We start from the raw sequence: 27,845 nt of genomic DNA on the forward strand, positions 1-27,845 counted from the left end.
AACAAATTATAAAAAAAAATAAACTAAGAAAACAAATTAAGATTTGGGATATAATTCATATATTCAGTCCATTTTCAATACGATTTGGACGATAATCATTTTGATTCAATTCATTTTAATCTGTTTAAATTCAGCTCACATCACAAGGATTTTCTTTATTAGAAAAGATTGGAATCTGTGACATTTTTGCTAGAACGGTGCCCACTTTATCTTTGAAGTTTGAACAGCTAATTAATATAGTATGGCAGTCCAAATTTGACCATTTATTTCCAAAGTGAGAAAGTGAAGCTTGTTTAAACTCTTTTTGGCTTGTATTTAAAGGATGTTGCTCTATGTATATAACATATATAATAACAAAAGACTAAGAAGAAAAAATCAATTAGTGGGAAATTTTGATTTTGCATGCAAAAATTAAAGATGTCTGGTTTTTCAAGATTGATATCAACAATCTCCAAGAAAGTTGTGAAACCTTTTTCTCCCACCCTACCAACTCAAAGAATTCACAAACTTTCACTTCTTGATCAATGCATGGGTAATTTTTATATGCCCCTTGTCTTATTTTACCCAAAACACAAACTAGAACAAGGTCCAAAACAACTATCTAAGCTTCTTGAAAACTCATTTTCAAAAGCAATGACTTATCATCAACCATGGGTTGGAAGTCTAAGAGACAATGCCACCATTCAATGTGATGATATTGGGGCTGAGTTTATTGAAGTTGAAGTTAATTGTCCGATGAATCAAGTTGTTCATCGTCCTGACTTAGCATTTCCTCCAGGGTTATCCTGGAGAAATGTTCCTCCTAGTGGCCGACTTAGCGTAGCTCAACTTAGCCACTTTGATTGTGGAGGAATGGCAATCAGTGTATGTCTCTCACATAAGGTGGGTGACGCACGAAGTGCCTTCTCTTTTTTGAAGGATTGGGCTGCATTAACTAGACAATATCCAAATGGGGAATTAACATGTCCTTCGTATTATGTCCAAGATTCATTAATGCCATCACTACCCGATGGTCCTCTAGAGTATTCAGTTGTGGTTGAGCCAAATGCACAAGAAAGTATCGAATTTGAAAAGAGGTTTTTCTTATCTGAATCCAATATAAAAGCCCTCAAAGCATTGATCGTTAATGATCCATCATCGATTGTGCAAAACCCAACGACGACTGAGGTTGTTAGTGCAATTGTTTACAAATCTGCAGCAATTGCTAGTGCAAACTTATCAAGTCGTAATGATTCTTCGTCTCAAATGGTCTTGGTATCTGATTTACGAAAAACAATTCCACCTCCAATACCATCAACCTCCACAATTGGGAATATTCTCACCGCCTTCTCCACACCAATATATAACCTCGGAGACCTTAGGTTATCAAAATTAGTAGCCGATATAAGAAAGTCCAAACACGAGCTTTCCACCAGAGACAATTTCAAAGAAAACATATGGGTCTCAGAGATGTTAGAATACGCAAATAAAATTAATACAGGAATAGAGGATGACCAGTCGTATCGCCAAAAGAGTTCATGTCACGATGTGTACCGATGTAGTAGCATATGTAACATTCCATTCCAAGATTTGGATTTTGGATGGGGAAGACCTACAAGAGCAAGCATGGCAAGTACACCATTTAGCAATATGATTTACTTGATGAACACACAAGATCAAAATAGAGGAATTGAAGTGTTTATTAACTTGAATCAACAACAAATGTCCATTTTTGAACAAGACAAGGACTTTCTCCAATTTGCTAGTCCTGTTGATGATCATGTTCATGAGGACAAAGAGAAATTTTATTGCATGGAAGCTTTCTAACAATATTATATTGCAAGTTAAGAAATTATTCTTACATTGTATTTGCTATGTGTTTCTAAATTTCTATTTTATTTATGATATGTTGTTTATTTCTTGTAGAACCTCTTTTGAATCTATCTACCATAATATATAAAAAAAAATATTACTTGTAGAGAATAAGTATTATCATTTTTGTTTCACGATTCAATTTTGATAGGTTTTATTTACAAGAATACAAATCAATTATGTTTTCTTTATATTAATTTAACTCAAATCAAATATATTACAAAGATTATCGACTAAAAACTAGGACAATGATAGGCACATAATATATCGATTTCTATTAATTCTTTCTTAGTTTACTCTTCCGAGCATAACTGAAAAATAAACTAAATAATCTCCAAAAATTAATTACAGTGGTTTATCCCTAAACTCAATACATTAAAGCAACTAAGTTTGATTCCTCAAATAGTTGATTAGGTTTGAAAATATTGGTAAATCACCATTTGTCGCGAAATTGGTTTGTTAGATATTATGATGTTCTGAAAAACTTGATGATTGAGTTTGATCTTTCCGATAACTGGAATTTATGTTTTATATGTGAGCTTATCTTGAATAGATTTTGGCGTTAAATTTTGTTGAAACTCAAATTACAAGCTTTTTTTGAAAAAAAAATATTCACATCAACTTCAATCATACGTTTCTTATGCTCCTTAAAAATGCATGAACTTCATCTATTTGTACACAAAGTTCAAGCAAAAAATCTTTTAGTACTTGAAGTTTAGATAAGACTTTACATCTTTAGATCCATATCTAAAAATAGCTAAACTTGCAAATTCTTATACGCTGTTAGTATAATTTAAATGGTGATTCAAAAAATAGTTATATATACACTTTACCCTCTTTAATTACCTTTAAAGTGACGTAATAATGTAAAAACATTTATACTACTACTATATACATAAGTTAAAACGCTTACTCTTGTATCTCCAAAATAAATAAATAATTTTTTTTGCAGAAATAGCCAATTCACCATTTACTTTTCCTAGTCGATATACATAAAATATATATTAATTATACACAATTATTTATACATATGTCATTGAACTTGAAATCATAGATTCATTTTGTGATCCACGCGATTCAGACAAGAATTCTATATCTTACCCACTCAGTGTTTTTCTGATTGAATTTCAAAAATCTCGCTCGCTGTCAGCATTTTGTTAAGTGTTCTCTTGCCCCTGTCACCTGATATAAAATCAACTGAAAATCGTAATCGGAGTCATGATTTAAAGATTCATTCGATAGAAAAGGGTGTCTTGGTTGCTGATACCGAGGTTGAATGAATCATTCCACCTGACAACAACAAATAATATGTTATACATCCCTCAGTTTTTTTTTAAAAAATTATTTAAGTAATTTAGTAAACAACTATTTACCTTAATTTTTCAAGAAAACAAAAGAGAGACTAAAGCGACGTTTGATAATCAAATTTTGAAAAAATCTATAAAAAAAAACTAGTTCATGAAAATTCAAAAATGATTCTAATTTATTTCACGGTCAAACACAACTTCAATTTATAAATATCAATTTTCAATCAAAAAATAAAAACAATTTTTTTTTTCAATTTCTCCAAATAAAACATGGCCAATCACCATCAAATAATAGCATCAAACTCCATATTGAAGTTCACCCACAAAAGAAGCATTAAAAGGCAAAATGGTCCATTACCTTTTAGAAATATCCTCAAACACCCTTTGTCTTTCAACCCTTTTCCCTTTTCTCCTTTCAAAATTCCCCAATCGTCTTCAATTCCCCCAAAATTACTTCAAATTCAGAGCAATTTTTAGTAAAAAATCAAAATCTGGTCTGCGATGAATCGGCGTATGAACCCATTTTTTCCCTTTATCTTATTGTGTTGCATCTGTTTGTTGAGTTCGATATACATCGCTAAAGCTGAAGTTATTACCCTCACAGGCGATACGTTTAATGATAAGGTAAATAAAACTTATTTTTGTTGCTTTTACGGCATTCAAACTCTCTAAAAATACTGTCGCGGCATTCGTGTCGGGTTCTCAAAAAATATATTATTTTTGACATTTTTGAAGAGTTAAAGCAATATAGATTTTAGTTTTTTTTTTTTTTAGATCAGAGACTAGTTTTGCCTTGTAGAAAATTGCTAGGGTTTATACGATCTGTAACATGTGTGTTCCACTTTTGGAGTAATTGTTGCTCTGATTTTGCTGTTTTTTTTTAAAAGAATAAAATTTGAGATGATATTTTGTTAGTAATTGAGTGATGATGTCTGAATTTGATCTGGGTATCCGCTGATTTGATGTGTGTTGGATCGTTCAAAAGTAGTAGATTTTTATGGTTACGACAAGGGGTGGAACGACATTTTTTGTTTGATGACTTTTCAAGTAATTATTGTTCTTGTTTTGGTATTGTTTTTTTTAATTTTTTAAGATGATATTTTGATTAGTTATGGAGTGATGATGTCTAAACACGATCTGGGTGTCTGTTAATTTGATCGTTTGCTCGACTTTTTTTTTGTTGGCCAAAGTAAGAAATGAGTGTTTCCATACTCTATATTGCACGAGCTATTCAAAAATGTCAACGGATGTGTGTCAGATCGTCCGAAAGTAGTATATACGACACACGTGGGGCAACATTTTCTTTTAGTTCGAACTACATGGTCCATAATGGAAACCGTTACCTGTCATTTTAGGCTGGAATTATAGCATGAGATGCAAGTGTCCTTACAATGCTCCTAATTGTTTCACGGATATGTTTTCCTGTGTAATGTGATTAGGAGCTAGCCACAACAACAATCTACGCCTCAATGCCAAGCTAGTTGGGTCAGTTGTATTCAGTTAAAATAAGTGGTTCGTCTGGTCTATAATATTTTTGATACTCGATTTAAGGATTATCTAACACTAGGAGTTCTCTAATATACTATAGTGGTTAAACTCTAATGTACTAATAGTTTTCTGGTAAGCACTAGACCATGTTTGACACAACTGTTTTAAAGTAGTGGATAAGCATTAAGGGCCCGTTTGATGATGTATAAGCATTATAATACCTGCATAAAAACCAAATAAATTGTGGAAGAATTTGACGTCTGCAGGTGGGATTAGATTTGATTTTTGGTGGTTTCTAGAGCATTTAATAGGGCTAAGAACAAAAAAGAAAGTGAATTATTAAACTTTTTGTAAAGAAAGAAAATTTCAGTACGGGCTTTCTTCTGGTTATGGTAGTGGCAATGGTGGCGGGATAGAAGAGGAATGTGGTTGATGGTGGTGGGCGAGAGAATAGGAGGAAATTGAAAAAAAAAAGATGTTCCACTTATGCTAAAAATAAGTGTAATACACGCCCTATGCCACCTCGTCAAATTGTATCTAAGCACATTTTGGCTCGAGTTCAAGTGTTCAGTAGATACTAGTCCCCGTTCAGGTGTCAAAATGAAAGTGTCGAACAAGTTTAGGAGGCCCGCTTATGTATTTGGCCTTAAATTATACACCGTTTGGTTGCTTATCTCTTAATAGTTATACCATATTTGGTTGCTTTATTCTATGTTTCCATTAATAGTACCTGTATAAGTTATGCAGGAATTTTGTTTTATGCGGTAAAACGTGGAATAAGAATACATGGATTGAAACAACTAAAAAGACAAAAAAGCTCTCAAGTTTTCTCTTGTATACCAAAAAAAAACAAGACATTGGCTGATGGCTGATTTTATAACAAACACGATTGTCTAGACATTCAGAAACTACTTCAATTACACATCGCATAGTTTAAAAGTAAATTAACTTTTTTATCTTATTTTAAAATTACACATTGCATATTTGAAACAAATCAAACTTACAACAAAAATAATCTCCACATTACAATCCATATCTTATTAATCCTTGCATTACCATCCCTACATTACTAATCTCTGCAATACCAATGTCTGCCTAATTCGTTTATGAGCCAGACGACCCCCAAGTATTTAGACCAATTTACTATCAGCAGTTGACGTGTTTAGTAAAATGTTTAAGTTCTCTTTATGGTTTTTTATGACTTGTTTTACCATCAATTAGTGGTCAACATTGAACCAGATAATACTTGCAGTATTGAATTCGCTGGTGGTTTTTTTTGCAATTCTTTGAATGGCTTCCATACCATACTCATGTTGTTCTTTTGGGTTTCATTTAGATAAACGAGAAGGACACGGCATGGTTTGTCAAATTTTGTGTTCCGTGGTGCAAGCACTGGTAAGTTTTTTAAAATTAGTCTGCAGCTTAGTGTTTTATATACATGCTAATTACCATTATTAGCATATTGCACACTTTCTTTTGTCCAGACTACAATGTAGAAGATGATCCACATCCTCACCCGCTTCCTTGTATAGGTAACAACAACTAATGCAAACAACTTTACATTTCCTAAGGTTTAGGTTTTCCGCCATCAAAATCACCCCTCCTAGTAGCTGACTATGTGAAAAAAACACCTTCCTTGGCACCATAGGGATCCAAATCATGTTCCAATGGGGAACAATCCTCCTCCCTAAACAAAAGTTTTTCATAAGAGGCCTTCGCAGAGAAAACTTTGTTATTATTATTATTTTTTGATAGGTAAGGTAGATAACTTTGTTATTCCCCAACTCCCAACACAACGCATCAGGTCTACCAGCTGGCTCTCCATGCTTATGAAGTAAAGCAAGCAATCTTTAAAACTCATTCATCTCCCAATCTTGGAAATCCCTCCTGTTACTCAAATATCAAAATGTCCCTCCCCCTAGACTTCCCCTGATTTGCTGCACAGGTAGGTCCCTTTGGCATGAAACCCCATGCATATAGTGAAACTCATCCTTTAACACAAAGTCCCCACACTACTTATGGCTCCAAAAATTTACTCTACTCCCATCTCCAACTATAAAAGAAATGTTACAATAAAAATCTCTCTACCCCTTCATAATATTCCTCCACACTCAAACGTCACAGTGACATCATTTCTTCTCCGCATATGAATTCTATATCCCACTTGATCCAGGCATACTGCCAATAAGTAGATAAAGTCGTTATATCATCAAATGATTGCTATAATAAATGGAGAGTATGATGACTGTTTTACCTCTGATTTCTATTCATGTACATCAGAATTTGAGTCATTTATATGTTCATTGCTATATTTTCCTCGCAAGGATCTTCTGTTTTGCTAATTCTGAAACCTTTTTTCAGCAAGAACCTGGGAACACTTTGGGATGATTTAGGAAAAACAATGGAAGGGGAGGATGAAATAGAGGTGGGACAAGTTGATTGTGGTACAGATAAGCCAGTGTGTAACAAAGTTGATATCCATTCATACCCTACATTCAAACTCTTCTACAATGGAGAAGAAGTCGCAAAGTACCAAGGTAGGAGGTTTTTCTTTGAAATTTATCTTAACTATCTCATAGTCAATTTAAAATATCGTTTTTCTTGTTTCAAAATACAGGGATATGTAATTTGGATTTGGTTTTCTACTCAACCCATCTGTATCTGCTTTTCTGAATTGTCCTGTGATTATATCAGCTTGTGTAGAAGAAAATATTGAAGTTAGTGCGATAGTTTAAGCGTTACATATCATGCTTTAAATTTGTCCTTTTTTAAGTGAAGTGAATTCTTGAACAAGATAATAGTGTAAAACTGTGTCAAACATATTTGGTACATTCATAACTAGAAAGTTTATCACATGAATTTTGTGGAGGCAGATTTTAGCCATTTCTTGCTTAGTGCAAGGGGTATTTAGTTATCAAACATATTTGGACATCTAGTAATGGAGCTTGTGGGCCATGTCAAATTACTTTTAGAACGGTTGTGATGAGTTTATGAAGCTGAATACTTTGCTGTAAAGTCAGCCACATGAAGAATTCTAAAAGAAAGTGGATAAGTAGCTGAAATGTTTGGTTATATAGCAGCCACATTTAGGGATTTATGTGGTTAGAGTGATGTTTTTAAAAGGAAAATTGATCAGATTGTTTGTAGATAATATTTGACGTGTGGTCTAAGTCCGTAATTTCAAAGCATTTTACTCTTGCATTTCTTTCAAACTGTTCTGAATACCGATTTTCTCAAGGCAAGGATCTATCAAAAGCAACCTCTCTACCCCACGAAAGCAGTGGTAAGGTCTGCGTACACCCCACCCTCCCCAGACCCCACTTGTGGGACTTTACTGAGCATGTTGTTGTCTAAGTCCGTAATTGAATATTTAACTTGGTTGTTTAGCTTCTATTCATGCTAAAATTCAAGGTACCATGTGTCGTCTTTCACTATTTTTATTTGGGTGTTAGCTCACGGCTCCCCATTTATGTGCTTGCTTCACCAAGTGTTGAAAATTTATAGGAAGCTGGTCTCACCACTCCATTAACTTTTATTTGACTGGGAATCCTGTATTTTACATCTGTTGCCGTAGGACCGAGGGATATTGAATCTCTGAAAGCTTTTGCACTAGAAGAAGCAGAGAAAGCAGCAACAAAAGCTGAAGCAGGTGATGATAAAGAGTTATAACTTACTGTCAGGTAAACACTAAATGCCTCGGAGTTTTGCATTTCGATCTAAAATCATTTCATACAAAGTTGAAAACCACTGCATTAAACCCCCTTTTTTTCGTCCAAATTCTCAAGTGTCCCACTGAAATGTGGTTTGACGATGACAGGTAACAGATGCATTTTTGCTATGTTTCAGGGGAGGGAGTGTTTCCTAAGCAAAATACTGAGAAAATTAGAACGAACGGATGAAGACTGCCCCCGAGTCTTCTTTTACAGTGACACTGTACCGGTGATGGCTTCTTTTCTCTTTCTTGTCTAGGATTTTGTTAAATCCGAGTAGGCTGACATTGGCAAACGATGAAGGGAAAGGTGATAACACAGAGATGTTAGACATGAAATTTGTTACTATTCTTTTTGGCTAAGAGTAAAGATGCCATATTTAGCTAATGCAGCTGTATTGACAAGACCAAAATATAATGCTTGAAAATATGATCAGAACGTACTTCTTTTTTCATCAATTTGGTAATTTTTTCAAAAGGAAGAAAAATGATGAAGTGAGTATTTTTGAGAAATTCTTTTTGAAAATTTCATAGTAACTTCTATTTTTGTATATGTCACGACCCAATTCCTTAGGTCATGATGACACCTACTATAACCCTCTAGTAGGTAAGTCAACCCGTTAATCCGGAACTTCAAGTAATGGGTTTGAGGGCAGAAACTAAATAAGAGTATCGAATTATAAAAGTAACCAGAATGAATAAGCGAAAGTAAGCTAAAACATGTTTTAAACAACTAAAGATCCCTCCCAGAATCTGGAAGTCACAAATACAGAGCTGCTACAAAATAAAATACGAGTACAAGTTTCGAAAGTGGGCCGAAAATATATATAACAACTGGCTAGTCTCAGAAGGCAAAAGACGGGTCATCCATGCTGAAGGAGACAGGAATGATCTAAAAACACCAAGTACTCACCCTAGTCTCCGAAGTTGACTGCAACAGGCTCGATTTATTCATGGCGATAGCTGGTGCTTGGTCCTGCATCACGAAAGTAGATGCAGAGTGTAGTGTATGAGTACCAAGACAACAGGTACCCAGTAGGCATCATAGGCCGACTGAGCAGAAAAGGTAAAAACAATATGAAAAAGAAGAATAGCCTAAATATGAGTTAACATAAGCATCAAAAGGAAAAAGAGTACTACCTATGAGAACTACAGCTAACTATACCCAACTGGGCCCCCATAAGCCCAACCGGGACACTCGTGCGCAAGTTAAATAAAAACTCGGACGAACCCCCATAAGCCCGCCGAGTACACAGAATAGCTACAACTACCAAGGCTAGGAACCAAGAATCTGCGATGTTAAGAGACGAAGTACTATATCATTTTCAAACTCATAATCTCTAAGAGTCAATCGATCTATTGGTGACTTAGGGGTCGAGGCCGGGACTGGGACCCAGATGCTCACCCGAATGTTCAATGTGCCCAAGGCAGGGACTGGGCACTCGGATGCTTACCATAATATATAATTGCGGTCGAGGTCGGGACTGGGTACCCGGATGCTCGCCGTAATACATAAGTATGATCGAGGCCGAGACTGGGTACCCGAATGTTCGTCATACTAGCAAGTCGGTAGAGGCCGGGGCTGAGTACCCGGATGCTCCAAGATAATTCAGAACGGAGGCCGGGACTTGATACCTGGATGCTCACAAATAATTTATCCCATGATACCAAATATTCTACTTCCCAACTAGAATACAACAGTACCAAAAATCTTTTCCCAAATGAGTCAACCGATATGCTGCCAAAAATGGAATAGGAGCCAAATTCAACGATTATGAAATCTAATATTGCCGACGCATCACGAAAGTCACGATTGTATCGATTTATGGATGAAGATATTTTTAAGAGCAAGGATAACGCCTAACTAAGGCCAAACTACCAAGCACTAGCCCGCTACACAATTTTATAAGGATCTAAGTCCATCGGAACGACGCCGAAATATCTAAAGCAAGTTTATATCCTATATTAAGGCCAACATACCCCACAGTATCAACAACATGCTCATTTAACTCTCCTTATAATACTAACAAATAACGACAAGATACACATGCTTCTAAATATCTGAAAACTCAATAATAAGCCTAAAGCATGATTTCTACCACCTAAGATATACAATCAAAATACCCAACCCAAATTCCAACTATTTCAACATGCTTTCACACATTCCAGCTCAATCTAAAGATAAGGTAAACCGTAGCCTACTTGTAGGCTAAACACGCGGGCTCCAAATCACTGTGCCGAAGCTTTTTCCTTCTGAACTACCTCGAAATGTTTTCAAGCTGTCAAAAATAAAACCACGACGTCAATACGGTCGTTTAGACACTAATTTCATAATTTTTGGAGACGGACCAATTTTGGAGTCTAAAACGGAAAATATGGGACCCATATACGAAATTTCGGATTTGACCCCCAAAACAGGTTCTAAACGTCACCCCAAGCTCACAAATCAGATTTATAACACAATTCGGGGTGGAAAATTACGTAAGACGATCAAACAATCAATTCCCACATTTTCAAACTAAGAAAACAATATAAGGCAGCCTCTTTACACGTCGATTTCTCAAAAAGTAAAATCTTTCAATCAAAACAAATTACGCCACAACGTTCCTTGCGAAAAACCCCACAATCTAGCCTCAAGAATCACTCAAAACGGAGTTATATTGACCAAGATACACTCTTCCAAAATTCCACAAAATTTCATTCCGAAAATGACTAAATCAGTAACTAAAAATGTATTTTTACCTCAAACGAAGCTTCTCCTCGCGTTTCTGAGATTACCAAAAGATTCCTCACGAAATGCTCTTGAATTTAGGCCCTTGAATCACCAAAATCGGGTTTATATAGGTCAAGAAACAATTACTCAAAGTTCTTCAAAAACTCAATCCGAAAATGGACACAGCTGCACTTAAAATCGCGATTTTTACCTGAATCGAATGCTCCAAATCAGTTCTCAATCTCTCCAATGCGTTCTCCACGAAAAACCTCACAATTTTTCCTTTTGAATCACCCAATTTGGAGCCCTAATGCTCAAGTTATGGGGCTTTAAAGTTGGAGGAAATATCCCAAAACAAGGGGGGCTGCTGCTGTCTTTTTGCAGATTTTGGAAAATTCCAAAATCTCCGACGGGGTGCTCGGGATTCGTTCGGATTCCGATAAAAATAAAACTAATATGCTACCCCACTAAATTCAACGTTCCGGACTCAATGGCGAATTCATAATTCCCATACGAGATCATTTTAATAAAAAGTAGGGCCCACATCCAAGAGCCCTTTTAAGCCATATTCCACAACGGGCCTCAATATTAGTCCGGAAGCCTTGAAAAGCGAACGAAGGGTCTTTCTAGATCAAAATCAACATTTCGAAACTAACCGCGCTGTCAGAATTTTCATTCGAGCGTGTTTTCCAAGAATGCTGACCAAAGTCAACCATAGTCTAACTTTCAAAGTCAAAAGCGCCAAATGGCCCCAAACTCGTATTGATTGCCTCGATAGTCATTCCGATAGAGCTACTAGGCTAATTTGTTCATTCCGGAGCTGATGAAACCATCAGAATTTGAATTCGAGATCTCGTTGACCCAAAACTCGAAAAGTCACAACAAAACCAACTTAGGCCTTCAAAATACCAAAACGGACTCGGGACCTCTAAAAATTCAACCAACACTTCTTATAGACCAAAAACCATCTCCCGAATCCAACGGAGTAGTCGTAATTCCATTCCGAGCATCGGAACTCCAAAAGTTGACCAAAGTCAAACCTTGGCTTAAAGTTCCTCAAATTCTCAACTCAAGGCCTCAAATCTTCGTTACAACTCCAAAACTGATTCCGTAAAGTCTCATAAGCCTATTTCGACATTTCGGAGCTGCTCGAATCGACGGAATTCCATTCCGAGACCCATAGCTCCAATTGACCTCAAATACCACTTTTTAATACTTAAAGCTTATGAAAACTCAAAATTTCCAAGGACTTAATTTTTCATGGTAACAATTAAAAACGACTCGGGGGCATCTAAAGGGAGAGGTAAAATAGTTATTTTACAAAAATTCCAAAAAAATGACCTTTAGGTCATAACAACAAAGGTGAGAGGTAGTGTTTATTTTCATCAGGCCTTTTCTCATGGATGGTGCCCTAATTGTTACACTTTTTGTGCGGGTAGAAACTTATCCAACAAGAAATTTTGCTAGCTTAGGACGTTATAGTTACGATTGACCTTCATCGCAACTTTGGTCATCGATTTTGTTTGTCATTAAATCACCAACTTCTTTGACCTTTTGCCACGAAGCAGGAGTCATATTGTTTTCTAAATTGCACACAAAATATTACTAGGAAATACCTGTTAAAATGCCAAAAATGTTTTGGTTTTTGATTGCTTAACTTTTACGTTTGATTAATTATAACATTAACAAGTGTCAAAAGACTAGGGAAACAAGCAGAGCAAAAAAAAGATGTACAAATTATTCAACGATAACAAAGCTCAAGATTTTACGTAAGATAATTTAATCTAATGCAAATATTGGTGGATTTGATTATTATGCAATTATATAAGTTACTTTGATGGGAGACATGTTGCCTTCCACTTAAGATTCCAGGTCCTCCATTTCATAAATAAAAAAAATTGATATTTGATGATAATGTAAAGCACTCTTCAAAGACCAATCTTTTAGTTACACATATCATTTTTTTTATGTTTATATTCGTAGGATCATACGATAACTAAATTTCAATATATATGCTTAAGAATGCTTCTTTTTATTATTTGCAATGTTTTCTCTTTTTACGTCTACTTTGATATGTACAGGAGCGGTTTAATACTATTGATGGCTTAAAGCAAAATTTTAAAATGAGGCCTTAATTTAAAATACGTTTTTTGAACTTTTTGAAATGCAAATGAATAATTAGTTTATAATTGAGTTCTCCTAATGATTCCTTTTCAATTGATAGTATATCAAGTCAATTCAATTTCTCTTGATACATTGTTAAAAAAAGAAATGACAAGATAAATTAGATATCTATAAAAAAACTAACGATGTAAAGGACGACTGAAAAGAAGCCTTGACCCTTTAGTGGCTTCACATTGAAGCCGGCCCTAGATATGTGTTATCGAAGGTCTTTTAAAAATAGTATTATCTACTTTCACGAAATAGTGATAAGATGTACGTACACTCTATCTTTTTTAAATTTCACATGTAAGACTGGTATGTTGTTATTGTTGTTATATTATACTTTTATAATACTAATAAAAAATTTATTAAAAAAATATTATTTATGAGATTACATTAAATCTGTTATTATTATTAATATTATAATAATGATCTTTTAAAAAGTGTGTTGGAATATGTCAACATCATAATGGCATAAAAAGAAAAAATGTGGACAGATAATGTAATGCATAGACTTGGAGGCCAAGTAAATTTGATCAATTGTATTTATTTATTTTTTTAAAAAAAAAAAAACGTAAACCGACTTAAGCTCGTTCATTCCCCTCTATATATAGACCCAATAACGTTGTAAAAACCTCAATTCTCCTTCATTTTTCACTTATTAGTATCTGTGCTGTTCTTCTCAAGGTTAGATATATATGATATTCCATCACACATTTCTGCTTAGTTTATACTTTTCATGCAAATTTGGTCTATGTTTCCTTAGTTTTTTTTATATATATATGATACTAGCTTAGTGTAAATTGATGTAAATTTGGTTATAATTTTTCGATTCAGTTTGATTATTTTTGCGGTTTATTTGTAGTAAAATCAAAACCAAACCAAATAGTATCGGTTTTCAAATTTTAAAATCAAATCTAACCAAATCAAATCATATATTGTTTTTCTTTTATCAATTTGGTTTGGAGTGCGGTTCTGTTTGGTTTTTTAACCATAATCATAACCATGAACAACCCTTAATTGTCATATTGTTGTGGACATAGACTACAAATTTTCTGGATGCTTTTGACATATGTTAGACCTGTTTTCTTGTTTGTTGGTATGTTAACTAGGAGAGTTTTTGTTTCTATTGTTGACAGTCTTTTAGTTGATCAACATGGGTAAAGAGAAGGTTCATATCAACATTGTGGTTATTGGCCATGTTGATTCTGGAAAATCGACCACCACTGGTCACTTGATCTACAAGCTAGGTGGTATCGATAAGCGTGTCATTGAGAGGTTTGAGAAAGAAGCTGCTGAGATGAACAAGAGGTCATTTAAGTATGCCTGGGTGCTTGACAAGCTCAAGGCTGAGCGTGAACGTGGTATCACAATCGATATTGCCTTGTGGAAGTTTGAGACCACAAAGTACTACTGTACTGTTATTGATGCTCCTGGTCATAGGGATTTCATCAAGAACATGATTACTGGTACCTCTCAAGCTGATTGTGCTGTCCTGATTATCGACTCCACCACTGGTGGTTTTGAAGCTGGTATCTCTAAGGATGGACAGACTCGTGAGCATGCGTTGCTTGCTTTCACCCTTGGTGTTAAGCAAATGATTTGCTGCTGCAACAAGGTTTGCTCTTTTTTCTAGTGTAAAGATATGGCACGTGAACTTAACTCAATCTCAAAAATTAGCTCATGAGGGAGGATTGTCCAAGTCTATATTAGACTACCACCTGTCTATTTTCAAACTAATGTGGACCCACTCTAACACCCCTTCACGCCCAGATGCCCAACTGGAGCGCGGACTGAGAGCTTAAACGGGGATGGATGGCATTTAGACCTTGAGGGAGGATTGTCCAAGTTCATATTAGCAGACCACCAGTTCATTGTCCAACCAATTTGGGACTTTAACCCGCTCTTAACAAATGTTAACTGAAGAATGGTGTTTCATGTTTTGCTAATATGTTTTATTCCTTGTGCAGATGGATGCTACCACACCTAAGTACTCCAAGTCTAGGTACGATGAAATCGTGAAGGAAGTGTCTTCCTACCTCAAGAAGGTTGGTTACAACCCTGAGAAGATACCCTTCGTCCCCATTTCTGGTTTCGAGGGGGATAATATGATTGAGAGATCGACTAACCTGGACTGGTACAAGGGTCCAACCCTTCTTGAGGCTCTTGACCAGATTAATGAGCCTAAGAGGCCCTCGGACAAACCCCTGCGTCTCCCACTTCAGGATGTCTATAAGATTGGTGGTATTGGAACTGTCCCTGTTGGTCGTGTTGAAACTGGTGTCATCAAGCCTGGTATGGTTGTGACTTTTGGTCCTACTGGTCTGACTACTGAAGTTAAGTCTGTTGAGATGCATCATGAAGCTCTTCAGGAGGCACTTCCTGGTGACAATGTTGGTTTCAACGTCAAGAATGTTGCGGTCAAGGATCTTAAGCGTGGATATGTTGCTTCCAACTCCAAGGATGACCCAGCTAAGGGGGCTGCCAGCTTTACCTCCCAGGTTATAATCATGAACCATCCAGGACAGATTGGGAATGGATATGCCCCAGTGCTGGACTGTCACACCTCCCACATTGCTGTCAAGTTTGCTGAGATTTTGACTAAGATTGACAGGCGTTCTGGTAAGGAACTCGAGAAGGAGCCTAAGTTCTTGAAGAACGGTGACGCTGGTATGGTTAAGATGATTCCTACCAAGCCCATGGTTGTTGAGACATTCTCTGAGTACCCACCATTGGGACGTTTTGCTGTGAGGGACATGCGTCAAACTGTCGCTGTTGGCGTTATAAAGAGTGTTGACAAGAAGGACCCATCTGGGGCCAAGGTCACCAAGGCTGCTCAGAAGAAAAAATGAATGGTGCAGTTCAACTCTGGAGTTCCCAGAGGTATCTACTACAATAAAGTGTGTTGTGAAAACTTGTCATGTTTTACTCTTGCTGTTCGAGTTAGGTTTTTAATGTTGTTGCTGGGTTCTTTCTTTCTGCCTTGTATGTCAGGTATCCTTTCCCAGAACTGGGTGCTTGACAGACGGTGGCAGAAGGCATAGTTGAGTCGGTTGGTTTTTCTTTAGAGGTGCCTTGGTTCATCCAAGACGTCTCTGAAGATTTGTATTTGTGTTATAATATGCGTGAATCATACTTCTCTGTTTTTATGCTGATTATCTTCTCTTGCATTATCCATCCTGCTTTTCCCTTGACATAGGATAACTTGTTTGAAGTCTCTGGATTAGGTTGTGGGCAACTCAACTATTTCATTGAATACTTGCTATCTCACGTCAATATCAATACTAATTTAACTCCGCTCACAAAAGCTTAGACAAATGAGAAAAGATTACCTAGTATTATGATCATTCACTAATTATCAAGGTCACTTAGAACACATCTCTGTGATAAATATTTAGAAGCTGACTTTGAGGTTTCCCATTGTATCAGGCAACAACCTAGTAGGTAGCTGCAAAAACACAATTTTTGAGTTCTGGGGACAGCTATCTATGAAAATTCTTAATGACAGTGTAGACAAATTAGTGTTATTGTCCCCTATGTTGCTCGGACTCTCCAAATATGCTGCTGGGTGCATGTCGTGTACTCCAAAAGTAATACATTTTTAGAGACCCGACATGGGTGAGAGCAACATCGAATGTACTCCCATTGTTCCACATTGTATAAGCTATGAAACAAGAAATCGAACCAAAAGTTGCTGTAAGTATAGTATTTATCTTCAATTCTTTGTATTTTGGTTACATAGAATTAATTTAGGGACAGAGAGGTTTTTCCTGACATAAAACTTGAGCAAAACAAAAACAAGAACTCTGTATGCAACAGCCATAAGAAACAATACTAACAAATTTTTCCACTTAGAGTTGCTATCAGCAGATATGTCGTATACATTTTGCAAAGCCTGATTACCAGATATGGTCCTCACCTGACCAACTGCAAAAGAGGTCTCGATGTACTCGTTCTCCAAGAGCCCCTGAGATAAGGATGCGGATTTTAAGATAGATAAGAGAGGACAACCTAGTGATCAAGTACATGCATTTGAAAGAATTAATAGCCAATTGTTTTAACCATTTTCGAACTTGCCTGGATAGAGTAAGTATGAAAAGCTATATAAGAAATGGGGTACATCCATATTGGTCCTGGCAAAGTACTTCTGATTCTTAAAAAGCCAGCGGAAAGCATCATTATCACCTGAAATATAGAAGACCACAGCCGTTGAATGGAAGAAGAAAGATGACAAATCAAATAAATCGTAGACAAGGAAAGAACTCAAGTGTAACAACCCTATACATCAGTAAAATTGCCAAGCAACAAATATCTGAGATCCAATTCTCCCGGTTGCTTTGTCAGGACATTGGACCATCACATTAGAAACTCACATAACCTCTATCATTGAAATATGTGAACTTCGTTCTTGGTAAATAATATCTTCAATATTTAAGATTTAACACGAAACTCACTTGTATGGAGAACAAAATTAAGATGCTCCAAAAGATGTCTTGCCAAATGGAAGTAACGGTGAGCACCAATCCTTCATTTACCAATAGACATGCAAAGAAATTCAGCACGAAATACATCAGCATGCTGAACTCATCCCGCAGCCCAACAAGAAAATAGAAGACGAGACTTGACGAAATGGAGATGAGAAACAAGAAAGGTATGCTGGCAAAGAGTTGCCCTAGTAGGAAAATAAATGCCCCAGAATGCTGGTTTGATTCTTCACAGGCGTGTATCTGCATGTAATAGAAACAGCCTGATTAGTCTTTGTTTTTTTCCCTTTTTTTTTTCTTTTGAGCTGGATGACCAAAGAACAAACTGGCCTACATCGCGTTCAATAATGAAAATCTAACTTTTGCAAAAGAAAGTAAAAGATGAATAATAATCAGTGACAGATTATATAGTTACCTTATCTACATTGAAGGAAAGGTTGGATACATACTATACTAATTTTCCTATTTCCTGGGAGAACAGTCTTTTAAGACCTTAAGGATCGTTTGGTTGGAATACAAGTTATGATGTGATAAATTATGCTAGAATAAATTATGATGGAATTAGTTATCCTGAGAATAGTTTTTATTGCTTGTTTGGTTTGTCATATTCAAAATTATATTCATTGCATAAATCTACGAATAAGTTGTTTGTTTACAAAAATGCCCTTCACCTTTCTTTTTTTTCATTTACTTAGCAAGCTTTTAATTATTCATTCTTAAAAATAAAATTTTCATCTTATTTAACTAAATTTGGTATATGCATTTCCATGATTGTGTCGTGTGTTTTTAAAATTAAACTTTCATCTTATTTAGCTTAAAAATAAAACTTCTATCTTAATTTTCATCTTATTTAACTAAAAAATAAAACTTTCATCTTATTTAGCTTAAAAATAAAACTTCCGTCTTATTTAGTTTAAAAATAAAACTTTCATTTTAAATTTATTAAAGTAAAATAAATTTTACTATTAAAATTATCGACATTTCAAAGTTATTTACATTTTAATTGATATGTAAAATATAGTTTTTAAGTGAGTAATAAACTATTTAATTAAAATATTTAATTTAGTAGTGAAGTGAAATTTTACGAGAACTCAAATATAAATAAACATAAGAATTAGACGAATAAATTCAACTTATAATATATTCATAAATAGAATTTTATTTATAAAATGTAATTTTTTAATAGAAAAATATATTATCATAAAAACAACGATTAATTAAGTTTGTGAATATTATTATAGATGTTAAAAGTTAATGTTAATATACATGAATATAAAAAGTGGTGTATAAAAGAAAGTTTAAGGGGGTATTTTAGTTATTTATTATACTTTATCCCAAGATAAGTTATCCTGGAATTACTATTCCATCCCCAGGTTAGGATAACTTATCCCAGTACTAATTGTTAATCCTGGATAAGTTGTCTCATCCTTTGCAACCAAAGGAAGAATTAAAGGGCACTTAAAAATTATACTGAGATTAACCCCTTTTATCCATTACACCAAACGACCCCTTAATGTCACAAGGCCTTGGGCCTTACTAATTGAGGTTAGTTTCATTAGTACAAGATTAAAGGAAAAATTACTAGGAAAAACACTTTTAAATAAATAATTACTGATTTTAGTGATATTTTTTATTTATTATCATTTATAGCAATATTATGATATATCTACTATGTATTAAAAGTGAATTATGCATGCAATATAAATGTATTATAAGTGTTTTAAAATATACTATACTTGTTTGGTAAGAAATTGACACAATATATTATAAATGTATTATAAAATATGTGATAAATATATTATTCATGAATAAAACTTGTATTATATGAGTTTTATAAATTATTCTTGCTAATATGTATTAAAATTATATTATAAGTGTTCAGTGAAAAAAAAATATTATTGCTATAAATGGTAAATATTTTCTTAATGTAGTACATTTATGTAAATTTCCCGATTAAATTATTAATCCACACAACATATTTCTGTAATACAACTCACATAAAAGCAATATTTCCATATAAAAGCTGCTTTCAAGATGCAAGTTCAAAAACATTCTTGTTTGGCTTGACGAATTTGAGCCAGGAATTTGACTTAAAATGCAACATGCTGGGAAGGTTTATACTTTGTAGTTGAGTATAAGATGAATGTGAAAACATTCAACTACACATTCTGGATACTATAAACCCCAAAATTGCAATACAAGTATCACATCTAGGTCTCATAACTTCACAATTTAAGCGATCATTTAGTTTGCATAGAGATGATAGAAAGGGTGGAAAATAACCTCTAGTGATTCTGATACAGAGATTGAAACACGGGGATAACAAAAAACTATAGAATAGGTTCTCTAATACTGAGCTTGATATTCCAGGGAATTGAAGATGGAACTGGACTAAAGATTACACTAAACAACCATAAGAGTGAGTACTGTCTATAGTTTCCCTATCATGTGGGCTCTTATGTTCGAAAACACGCATCTCTTGCATTCATTTCCAACATGAAATCACTATATAAGCAATAAGTTCTATAAAATCATTCGTGTATGTTATCCAAAAGAATCACAAAAAAGCTATAGGGATCACCTTAATTTCTTTCATCTGTGCAGGTACACCGGCAATGCTCAATAGAGAGGTGAATGAAACAAATACAAAAATTGCTGCGACTCGTGTCTGCATCACAATAAAGAGGTCAATGTTTAAATCAGAAAAATAAGGAAGATTGATAGCAAAAAGTTATCATGAGCAAAACATATAACATATAGTGGAGAAACTCGGTTCATATGGAGAATACATGCATTTCTGCTATACTTAATATCCTCTTTTCAACATATAACACAAATAAAATCAAAAGTTGCCTTGGCAAACAAAATATCCCATTTTAGGTAAATAACCAAACTGCTCAGAAGATGGCATGTCCGCACATCATATAGCACACTACTTAAGTAAGAAAAATCAAAGGAGAAAATAGACATATCTAATGTCTTGATGGTTATCAGCTTACCACAACAGATGATAAGGTATGCCCCAATCCAGAAAATACAGTACCAATGCAAAGTGCGAGAAGCATATATAGAATCAACCTAAGCCAATAGTATTTCCACTCCCTTGACATAATCAATAAGGATCTCCAAGTCAACACTGCAACTCGTGTTAAGTTGCCTACCATTCCCTTGCTTTTGAGAGATGGACCTTCCTGAAAAACAATAGCAATAAATCAGGGAGTATATTGGAGTTCAGGTGCTAGCAATAATGGTTGTTTAATAAAGCTAAAATCTTACTAAGTTCAGGCACTAGCAATAATGGTTGTTTGATAAAGCTTAAATCTTACTACTAATTTAGGAAGACAAAACTTTAGTTATTTAAAACTTTGAAGAGTTCTGAAGGAAATAACAAAATTTTGAAGTGACTAGGATGAATGACCAAAGAGTGTATAACAATTGCATCCTTCAAGGGTTTTGGTCATATCTCTGGACGACCATTATTTCTTAATCATCAAACAGCAAACTACATCTTAAAGAAGTACTCCTTCTGTTCCAACCTATATAGCATAGTTGACTTGGCACGGAGTTTAAGAAAGAAAGAAAGACTTTTAAAACTTGTAGTCTTAAACTTGCATGACATTATGTGGCTAGAAAAACATGTCATCAAGCGTAAAATGAAACTATTTAAGCTAAATTATTTCCAAATACACAAAAGTGTCATTCTTTTTGGATCGGACTATAAGGAAATAGTTCCATATAAATGGAACGAAGGGACTAACCGTTTGACACAATAATTTCATCATCAACTGAATGAGTTAAGTATGTTAGATCCCAAGATATGTATTTATACTCCACAGGTAGGAGTATTCAAATTCTGTATGAAGTTAATAGTGGCAGATATCTCCTGTAAAAACAAACCTTCTCAGTGAGCTTCACTATCATAGTCTCAAGAGCAACAGCATCTGCCGACGATTTATAGGTTGCTTCAAGGGTACGTATAGCAACAGCAGTATCCATGTTCACTGCTGACAAGTCTCCGTGGTCATCCTGTCCAGAAAACAAGTTCCACAAACTTAGAGGAGAACCATAAATTCTTTTTCTTTTTCTTGGAGGGAGAGGGTTGTGAGGGAACTGTTGGACACCCTTATGATAGCTTGCCTAAACTATGACATATTCCTCTTTAGAAGAATTGACTCTAAACAATAGAACAGCAGCATGAGTGAGTCATGCAGATTGAAGTAAAATCCACAAAAGTAGACCGTAAATGTTCTATTCATATTATTAGCTAATAAACCAGCAAGAATCAGTATGATTGAGTTGCTAAGGCCACAAATTAAGGAGTTCAAATAGTTTCAGGAAAATACCTGCCAACTTTTGCACATCGCGATAATCCTGTCAAACTCTGTGTTTATGGCACGCAAGAAATGATCCGAAGGACTTTGCATGATTGGGCAAGGAAAACCAGCATTTGAAAAGTGCTTCACCATTACCAAAAAATGATATGTCAATGTCTAACAGTTATTCTTATCAAGAACAGAATACTGTATAAGAAAACACAGCTTCTAACCCACCCCCACCCCCAAATAAAAAGAATTAAATCATTTCCTTCCTTCCCCCATAACTCTGTCATTCTAAAATATTAGTCCTTGGGAAGAAGTCTTGCCCCAATAATTCAAATATATGATTTCCTCTTAGCTAAAAACTAGCAAAGTAAATGTTATGATTTCCTCCTATTGATAATGCAACTATATACTGAGATATAGAAAGCTTTAACCGGAAGAGGCTTGTACATAACCCACTTTTGAGTACTAAATCCAGAAACTCAATGTTACAAAATAAGTTTCCACAGGGACAACCTTGCATCCACATCCCAATTCTAAGAGAAGCAGGCAACAAAAAAGTAATAATCCTAACGGAGTGTAACTATGTAATTCAAAATAATTACCACCCTTAAATGAATGGTAATACATTGTTAAATTAGGTCTTAGGCCTAACTCATACCCCAAAAGCTAGCTCAAAGGGAGGAGGATTGTCCAAGCCTTATAAGGAGTCCACCCATCTCATTAACTACCAATGTGGGACTTTTGTCATCCTTCAACATACATAAACCATTTAAGCCTCAACTACAGGGGCCACTATTATCCTATAGTAGAGAGTGTCGTTTGAACTATACATTTGGCTTCTTAGTTTTCAAATAAGCCACATCCCTCAATTATCTATGAACATTACATACAAGAAAAGAGCAACCAAAGCCTTATTGCAACACCAATTTGTATCATTCAGTATATAGTTCTTCTATTTGATGCACTCCTGATTGCTGAAAAGAGACTGTACAAGAATCAAGAAGGGTATAGTGTGTGGAAGCATACTCAGATATATTACCTGCAAGCAAGCCAAAGTTTCCCCAAAAAACAACGTATTTCCATTTGAGAGGAGGCAAATGCGGTCAAAAAGGCCAAAAACTTCAGTACTGCTTTGGTAAATGGTGAATATCAGAGTGCAGCCAGTACTTGCGAGTTTCTTCAGTGTAACCATCATCAGAAGTGCAGAAACACTGAATGTGACAATTGATTAAACATCAGGTAACTAAGAGTAATGCATCAAAAAACATATATAACAGAGTGAAGAACCCAAAACAGGAAGTCTCAACCGCAATGAATCACAAGATCTTCTCTTTTTGTTGGGTGAACCACAAGTAAGATTATACTGGCGTAATAAATCTCCTTTCCCATCTAATCCATGACATATTGAGGAGGCATTTACCAACAATGAATGGCTTAGTATAAAGTTAACAGTGTTCAGTGACAATCCTTTTGATATTTAAACTTGGTGAAAGAAGTAAACCTGTCAAGTCGATAAAGGGGTTCATCCATAAATAAAATGTGTGGTCTCATAACAAGTTCCCTGGCAATACTGACACGCCTTCTCTCTCCACTTCGAAGACCTTTCATGTAGCAGTGTCCACCTATAAGTTTATTAGCGTAATCTCCCAGTGACATAGAATCAATAGCATCCTCCACCACACTCCTTTTCTGACAAAGAAAACCAGGAAGCTGAAGCAATGCTGAGTAGTAGAGGAATTCACGCACTGTCAACGTTCCAATAAGAGTAGTTTCTCTGTCAACAAATCCCTGCAGGGAAAAAAATTCCATATCAAAAGGCAGAGCTCATGATAAAGAATAGCCAAGTTCACCATCTCTTAAAATCAAATTGAATAAAGTAATATTATCCTCTCTTTCCTTAATAATACTGCAATAAATTTTCATTAAGCCACCAACTGTCACATTTACACGTAATTTTCATTAAGTTCTTGTATTTCCCCACCTTTGCTCCTCGTGGAATAATAATAATATTGATCTTCATTTTTGAGGTACAATAAAGGAATAAAGCACCCTTTTATATAGTAAGTAAAAAAAGGAGTTGGTCAAAAACAAAACTAAATAGGAATGGTATCCCTATGGCATAGAAGATGCTCACACTTTGTTCAATGCACTCAACATAAAATTAAACAAGTCTAAAGATAGATTCTGGAGACCAGGTTTAAAAAACACAAGTTTTCAGCTGTTGCACTTGCTCCTTTTCAGGGCAGATTCGGGCCCCATTCCACTTCCTCTTGGAGGTCAATTTTGACCTCTAAATAATTGTAAGACTTGGTCAAAAGATCTTCCTTGGGATGGAGATTTTTCCATCATAAGACGATTTTTTATCACTAATTGAAGTCCATTAAGCTTGTCTTAAAACTTCTTTGTTTGAGATCTTGTCCTGGTCTTCTTGGAGCTTTCAAAACTTCATCCTTGTATTTTAATGATGTTGAGTTGCCATGGATGGGGATCTTAGAGTCCCACATTAGTTGAAAGTTGGTTGTAGCCTCTTTATATGGTTTGGACAATCCCCACTTGATGAGCTAGTTTTTGAGCTCAAGTTCAGGCTTGGATCAATTTTTTCAACAAATCCAAATTGAACATGGTAGTCAGAACACCATAAAGTTGCTTAAGGGATTAGCTTCGTTGGTGATGGCTACTCTTACTGTGTGACAAGTTGCAGGATGCTAATTTTAATCACTAAATGTTTGTGGCTCCAATAGCCTCAATTGAGGTCAGATAAATATAGTATATGGGCTTGACAGGTCCCATAGAGTGAAATTAAAGACTGAATATCCCTGTTTCTCTCAATACTAATAAAATCCTGATTTTTGAGTGAAACTAAAGATTGAATATCCCTGTTTCTCTCAATGCTAATAAACTCCTGAGATCCTCTCCTTCTTTCCACCTCTTTTTCAGACGGACTCGGTAGGTTTGAGATCAATACTAGAATACGAAATATGCACCTTAACAAAACTGAGGGAGCTGAAAAATGCACCTTAAATATTTAATTTCTCAGTTTTGGATAGAGTTGCTACAAGTACAAATTTTTCTACTAGAAGTAAATAGTAATTCTACATTTTTTTCCAGTAATACCTTCTTCATTTAAGAGGTCTCATTCATGGGAGGTGAATCAAAATGGTAACTCTATAATGATATTTAGAACATGTTGTAAACCATTAAAATAATTACATTTTATTTTTTTTCCTTGAACTTCCATTTCTTGATATTTTATTATCTTCCATGCATGTTCACACTCTTAACTTTTGCACAGCAAAACAAGTAAACCGCACAAATACAATGTAAAAGTTCATGTCAGGCAGTTAGGATATTAAAGAAAAATAGCCAAGGACAACCTTTAGCCTACTGTGAACAGCAACTCAACTACAAGAGTTAAAAAGCATAGACTTACATAGGAACCATAAGGCATGCACATTTTCGTCCCATTTACAAAAACCTCACCATACATTCTGGCTGAATCAGGCAACCTTCCTAAGGAAGAGAAACAAAAATGGGTTATGAATGATTCATACAGCTTGATACAGACTGTCCAATAGATGTTTCCCAATATAACACAAACCTGCAAGGGCTCTCAAGAGCGTTGATTTCCCTGACTTGGCAGGTCCCATAATTACAGTCATTGTACCAGGTAATGCATAACCATTTGAACTCTTGACGACCTTATCAGAATATTTCCGTTTCCCCTTTATTGTGACTGTCAAATCTTTCCAGGCAATAGATGCCCCAGCAATTTTCCTTTTAATAACTGCCCCATCTGGTAAAGGTGGAGAAGGCAACGAACCACTATTAAGCTTTGACAGGGAAGGGGAGGCTGGTGTAGTTGCAGCATTGATGGAATCACCTCCTTCGTCCACTCTGACTTCGATATCCGTGTCATCCCAATCAGGTGAATCTTCAAATGAAATTGGTTGTCTAAGTGAACCAGGTTTCCTCAAGTAGAGGAAATTACTTGATGGTACCCTACTCGCCGGACTACTTGCTGAAGAAGACGAAGACCTGTAATGATCCGATTGGGACTGTATTTCTTCCATTTCTTTTCGGTTCTCTAATTCTGCTCAACTACTCTGACATGACACTCTAAACTGCAAGTTGATATGTAGGGGAGAAAAGCTACAAGTATTTTTCTGACGAGTTCTTCCAAACTTCTTTCGACCTCCTCGACAGAGCAGCAAGCAACTACTCTATAAATATCCAGTTACAAATCACTGAAAAAATGAAAAATAAAGAAGAAATTACAGCACTATTAGAAGAAGAACAACAACATACACAGTGTAGTCTCACAAAGTGGAGTTTGGGGAGGTAGAGTGTACGCAAGCCTTACCCCTACCTCTCAGAGATAGAGAGGTTGTTTCCGTTAGACACTCGGCTCAAGAAAAAACAGTCCAAAGTAATCCACAAAAAGAGTAATGGAAGTACAAGAAAGCACTAGTAGAAAACCACATTCAAACAACTTTAAGTATCAAAAGGGCCTTCATACAGACTCTTATGCATCAAATGGCACCAATAGCTGGTTGCGAAAACAAGAGCAATTTCAAATTTATATCAATCAATCCATCACCAGGAGATCCCCAATTAGCTGTCTAAGCTATTAGCTATGTGAATCCTCTATATTCATTCGGCTATATTCGGACCAATTTCATTTCAATACTTCAATTTGTTTTTTAAAGGTCAAAAGGTGTTCTTTAAACCTAGAGGTTCTCTAAATATCACATTTATCATACACTAACATACAAGTCTCTAACCCCATTATAAGAAAACTTTCAGCAAACACAAGACCTAGTGTAAGTTTAAGAAAAATATGAATCAACCTTTAATCATGAAGCATCACTTTTTTGCGAGTTTCATACCTGGGCTATCAAATGTTTGTGATTCATACCTGAACCACCACCAACTATTTATCAAACGACACCTCAAAGCTGACTAGACAAAGAGTTTCGTGACAACTTAATTTGCTCATAAAAGTTCGTCTACATGGTAGCTGACTCATTAATTTGGATGTGTGTTTTAATAAATAGTTAGTGATAGTTCATATAGGAAATTCGCAAAAAAAAGTAAAACTTTCAAGTTTATTTTTTATACATAATCTCTAAATGTTATTTAATTTTCCAATTAATTCCTTTAATTATCCGTGGGAGTGTCATTTGGCATCATATTTAAACAAAAAAAAAGTGTACACCATGAACCAATAGATACTACTGGGGGCGTGTTTTGATAAATGATGGGTTAGGTAGAAAACACAAACACATGATAGTTAAGTAGACACTCGCAAAAAAAAAGTGATATTTTATGTAAATTTTAAAAAAAAAATAATCAGGAATAGTAACTGGGTGTAGTGAATCAGATGAGCTAGAAAATGCCTATAAATCTTTTCTAGAGAAATGCTATAAACTTAATTTCATCTATTTGAATCTAACAGAAAGCACAAAACTTTTCAGCTCTAACCATTCTTGGCAAACAAAAAACTCCAACTCACATATTCCCACAAACTAACCCACAAAAATACAGCAGAAACTGAAACAAAAAATGGGGCAGGGGATTACAAAGATGAGAATCGAAACGTCACCAAAGACATCAAAATTCAGATAGCCAACCAACTAAGCCGTTAAAAGAGAAGCTACCATTAGTAAACGATAGAAAGAACACAAACCTGGATCTGAATTCTGAAACAATGAAGAGAAGAGAGAGAGAAGTGAAGAATACTTTAGAGAGAGAGAGAGAGAGAGTATAAAGGCTTGCTGCTCACTGAAACACTGAAATAGAGCAAGTGTT

The 27,845-nt window shown here is 35.2% G+C and overlaps 4 protein-coding genes and 1 long non-coding RNA gene across 9 annotated transcripts; 3 read left to right on the forward strand and 2 right to left on the reverse strand.

Moving 5' to 3' along the window:
- Nucleotides 1–374: 374 nt before the first annotated feature.
- LOC129903795 (acyltransferase Pun1-like) lies at nucleotides 375–1,806 on the forward strand. Its single transcript, XM_055979315.1, has one exon. The coding sequence runs from the start codon at nucleotides 403–405 to the stop codon at nucleotides 1,804–1,806; it is 1,404 nt and encodes a 467-aa protein (XP_055835290.1). The 5' UTR covers nucleotides 375–402.
- Nucleotides 1,807–3,535: 1,729 nt separating this feature from the next.
- LOC129904355 (protein disulfide-isomerase 5-1) lies at nucleotides 3,536–8,814 on the forward strand. 2 transcript variants are annotated; one of them, XM_055979920.1, is made up of 5 exons: nucleotides 3,536–3,782; nucleotides 5,983–6,041; nucleotides 7,008–7,183; nucleotides 8,221–8,326; nucleotides 8,464–8,814. In XM_055979920.1, the coding sequence occupies exons 1-4, from the start codon at nucleotides 3,660–3,662 to the stop codon at nucleotides 8,313–8,315; spliced, it is 453 nt and encodes a 150-aa protein (XP_055835895.1). In that variant the 5' UTR covers nucleotides 3,536–3,659; the 3' UTR covers nucleotides 8,316–8,326; nucleotides 8,464–8,814. The 2 variants fall into 2 exon arrangements, with proteins under 2 accessions (XP_055835895.1, XP_055835896.1); XM_055979921.1 differs by having other exon boundaries at nucleotides 8,493–8,814.
- Nucleotides 8,815–9,107: 293 nt separating this feature from the next.
- LOC129904496 (uncharacterized) lies at nucleotides 9,108–11,381 on the reverse strand. 2 transcript variants are annotated; one of them, XR_008770431.1, is made up of 3 exons: nucleotides 11,280–11,381; nucleotides 11,098–11,170; nucleotides 9,108–9,331 (listed from the first exon to the last, which is right to left on the reverse strand). It is a non-coding gene; the product is annotated as an uncharacterized LOC129904496 (long non-coding RNA). The 2 variants fall into 2 exon arrangements; XR_008770432.1 differs by lacking the exon at nucleotides 9,108–9,331 and adding an exon at nucleotides 10,557–10,634.
- Nucleotides 11,382–13,830: 2,449 nt separating this feature from the next.
- On the forward strand, nucleotides 13,831–16,950 carry LOC129903267 (elongation factor 1-alpha-like). 3 transcript variants are annotated; one of them, XM_055978776.1, is made up of 4 exons: nucleotides 13,831–13,918; nucleotides 14,371–14,849; nucleotides 15,202–16,114; nucleotides 16,661–16,950. In XM_055978776.1, exons 2-3 carry the CDS (start codon nucleotides 14,388–14,390, stop codon nucleotides 16,081–16,083), a joined length of 1,344 nt encoding a protein of 447 aa, XP_055834751.1. In that variant the 5' UTR covers nucleotides 13,831–13,918; nucleotides 14,371–14,387; the 3' UTR covers nucleotides 16,084–16,114; nucleotides 16,661–16,950. The 3 variants fall into 3 exon arrangements, with proteins under 3 accessions (XP_055834751.1, XP_055834750.1, XP_055834749.1); XM_055978775.1 differs by lacking the exon at nucleotides 16,661–16,950 and adding an exon at nucleotides 16,226–16,386; XM_055978774.1 differs by lacking the exon at nucleotides 16,661–16,950 and having other exon boundaries at nucleotides 15,202–16,386.
- Nucleotides 16,911–27,840, reverse strand: LOC129903266 (ABC transporter G family member 3-like). The gene is made up of 12 exons (XM_055978772.1): nucleotides 27,724–27,840; nucleotides 25,636–26,281; nucleotides 25,468–25,547; nucleotides 23,539–23,825; nucleotides 23,077–23,248; nucleotides 22,059–22,172; nucleotides 21,613–21,741; nucleotides 20,715–20,906; nucleotides 20,297–20,383; nucleotides 17,686–17,958; nucleotides 17,309–17,416; nucleotides 16,911–17,198 (listed from the first exon to the last, which is right to left on the reverse strand). Exons 2-12 carry the CDS (start codon nucleotides 26,105–26,107, stop codon nucleotides 16,947–16,949), a joined length of 2,166 nt encoding a protein of 721 aa, XP_055834747.1. The 5' UTR covers nucleotides 26,108–26,281; nucleotides 27,724–27,840; the 3' UTR covers nucleotides 16,911–16,946.
- Nucleotides 27,841–27,845: the final 5 nt, after the last annotated feature.

Source organism: Solanum dulcamara, chromosome 9 (genome assembly GCF_947179165.1).
Source record: "Solanum dulcamara chromosome 9, daSolDulc1.2, whole genome shotgun sequence".
In the NCBI taxonomy this organism is placed as follows: domain Eukaryota; kingdom Viridiplantae; phylum Streptophyta; class Magnoliopsida; order Solanales; family Solanaceae; genus Solanum; species Solanum dulcamara.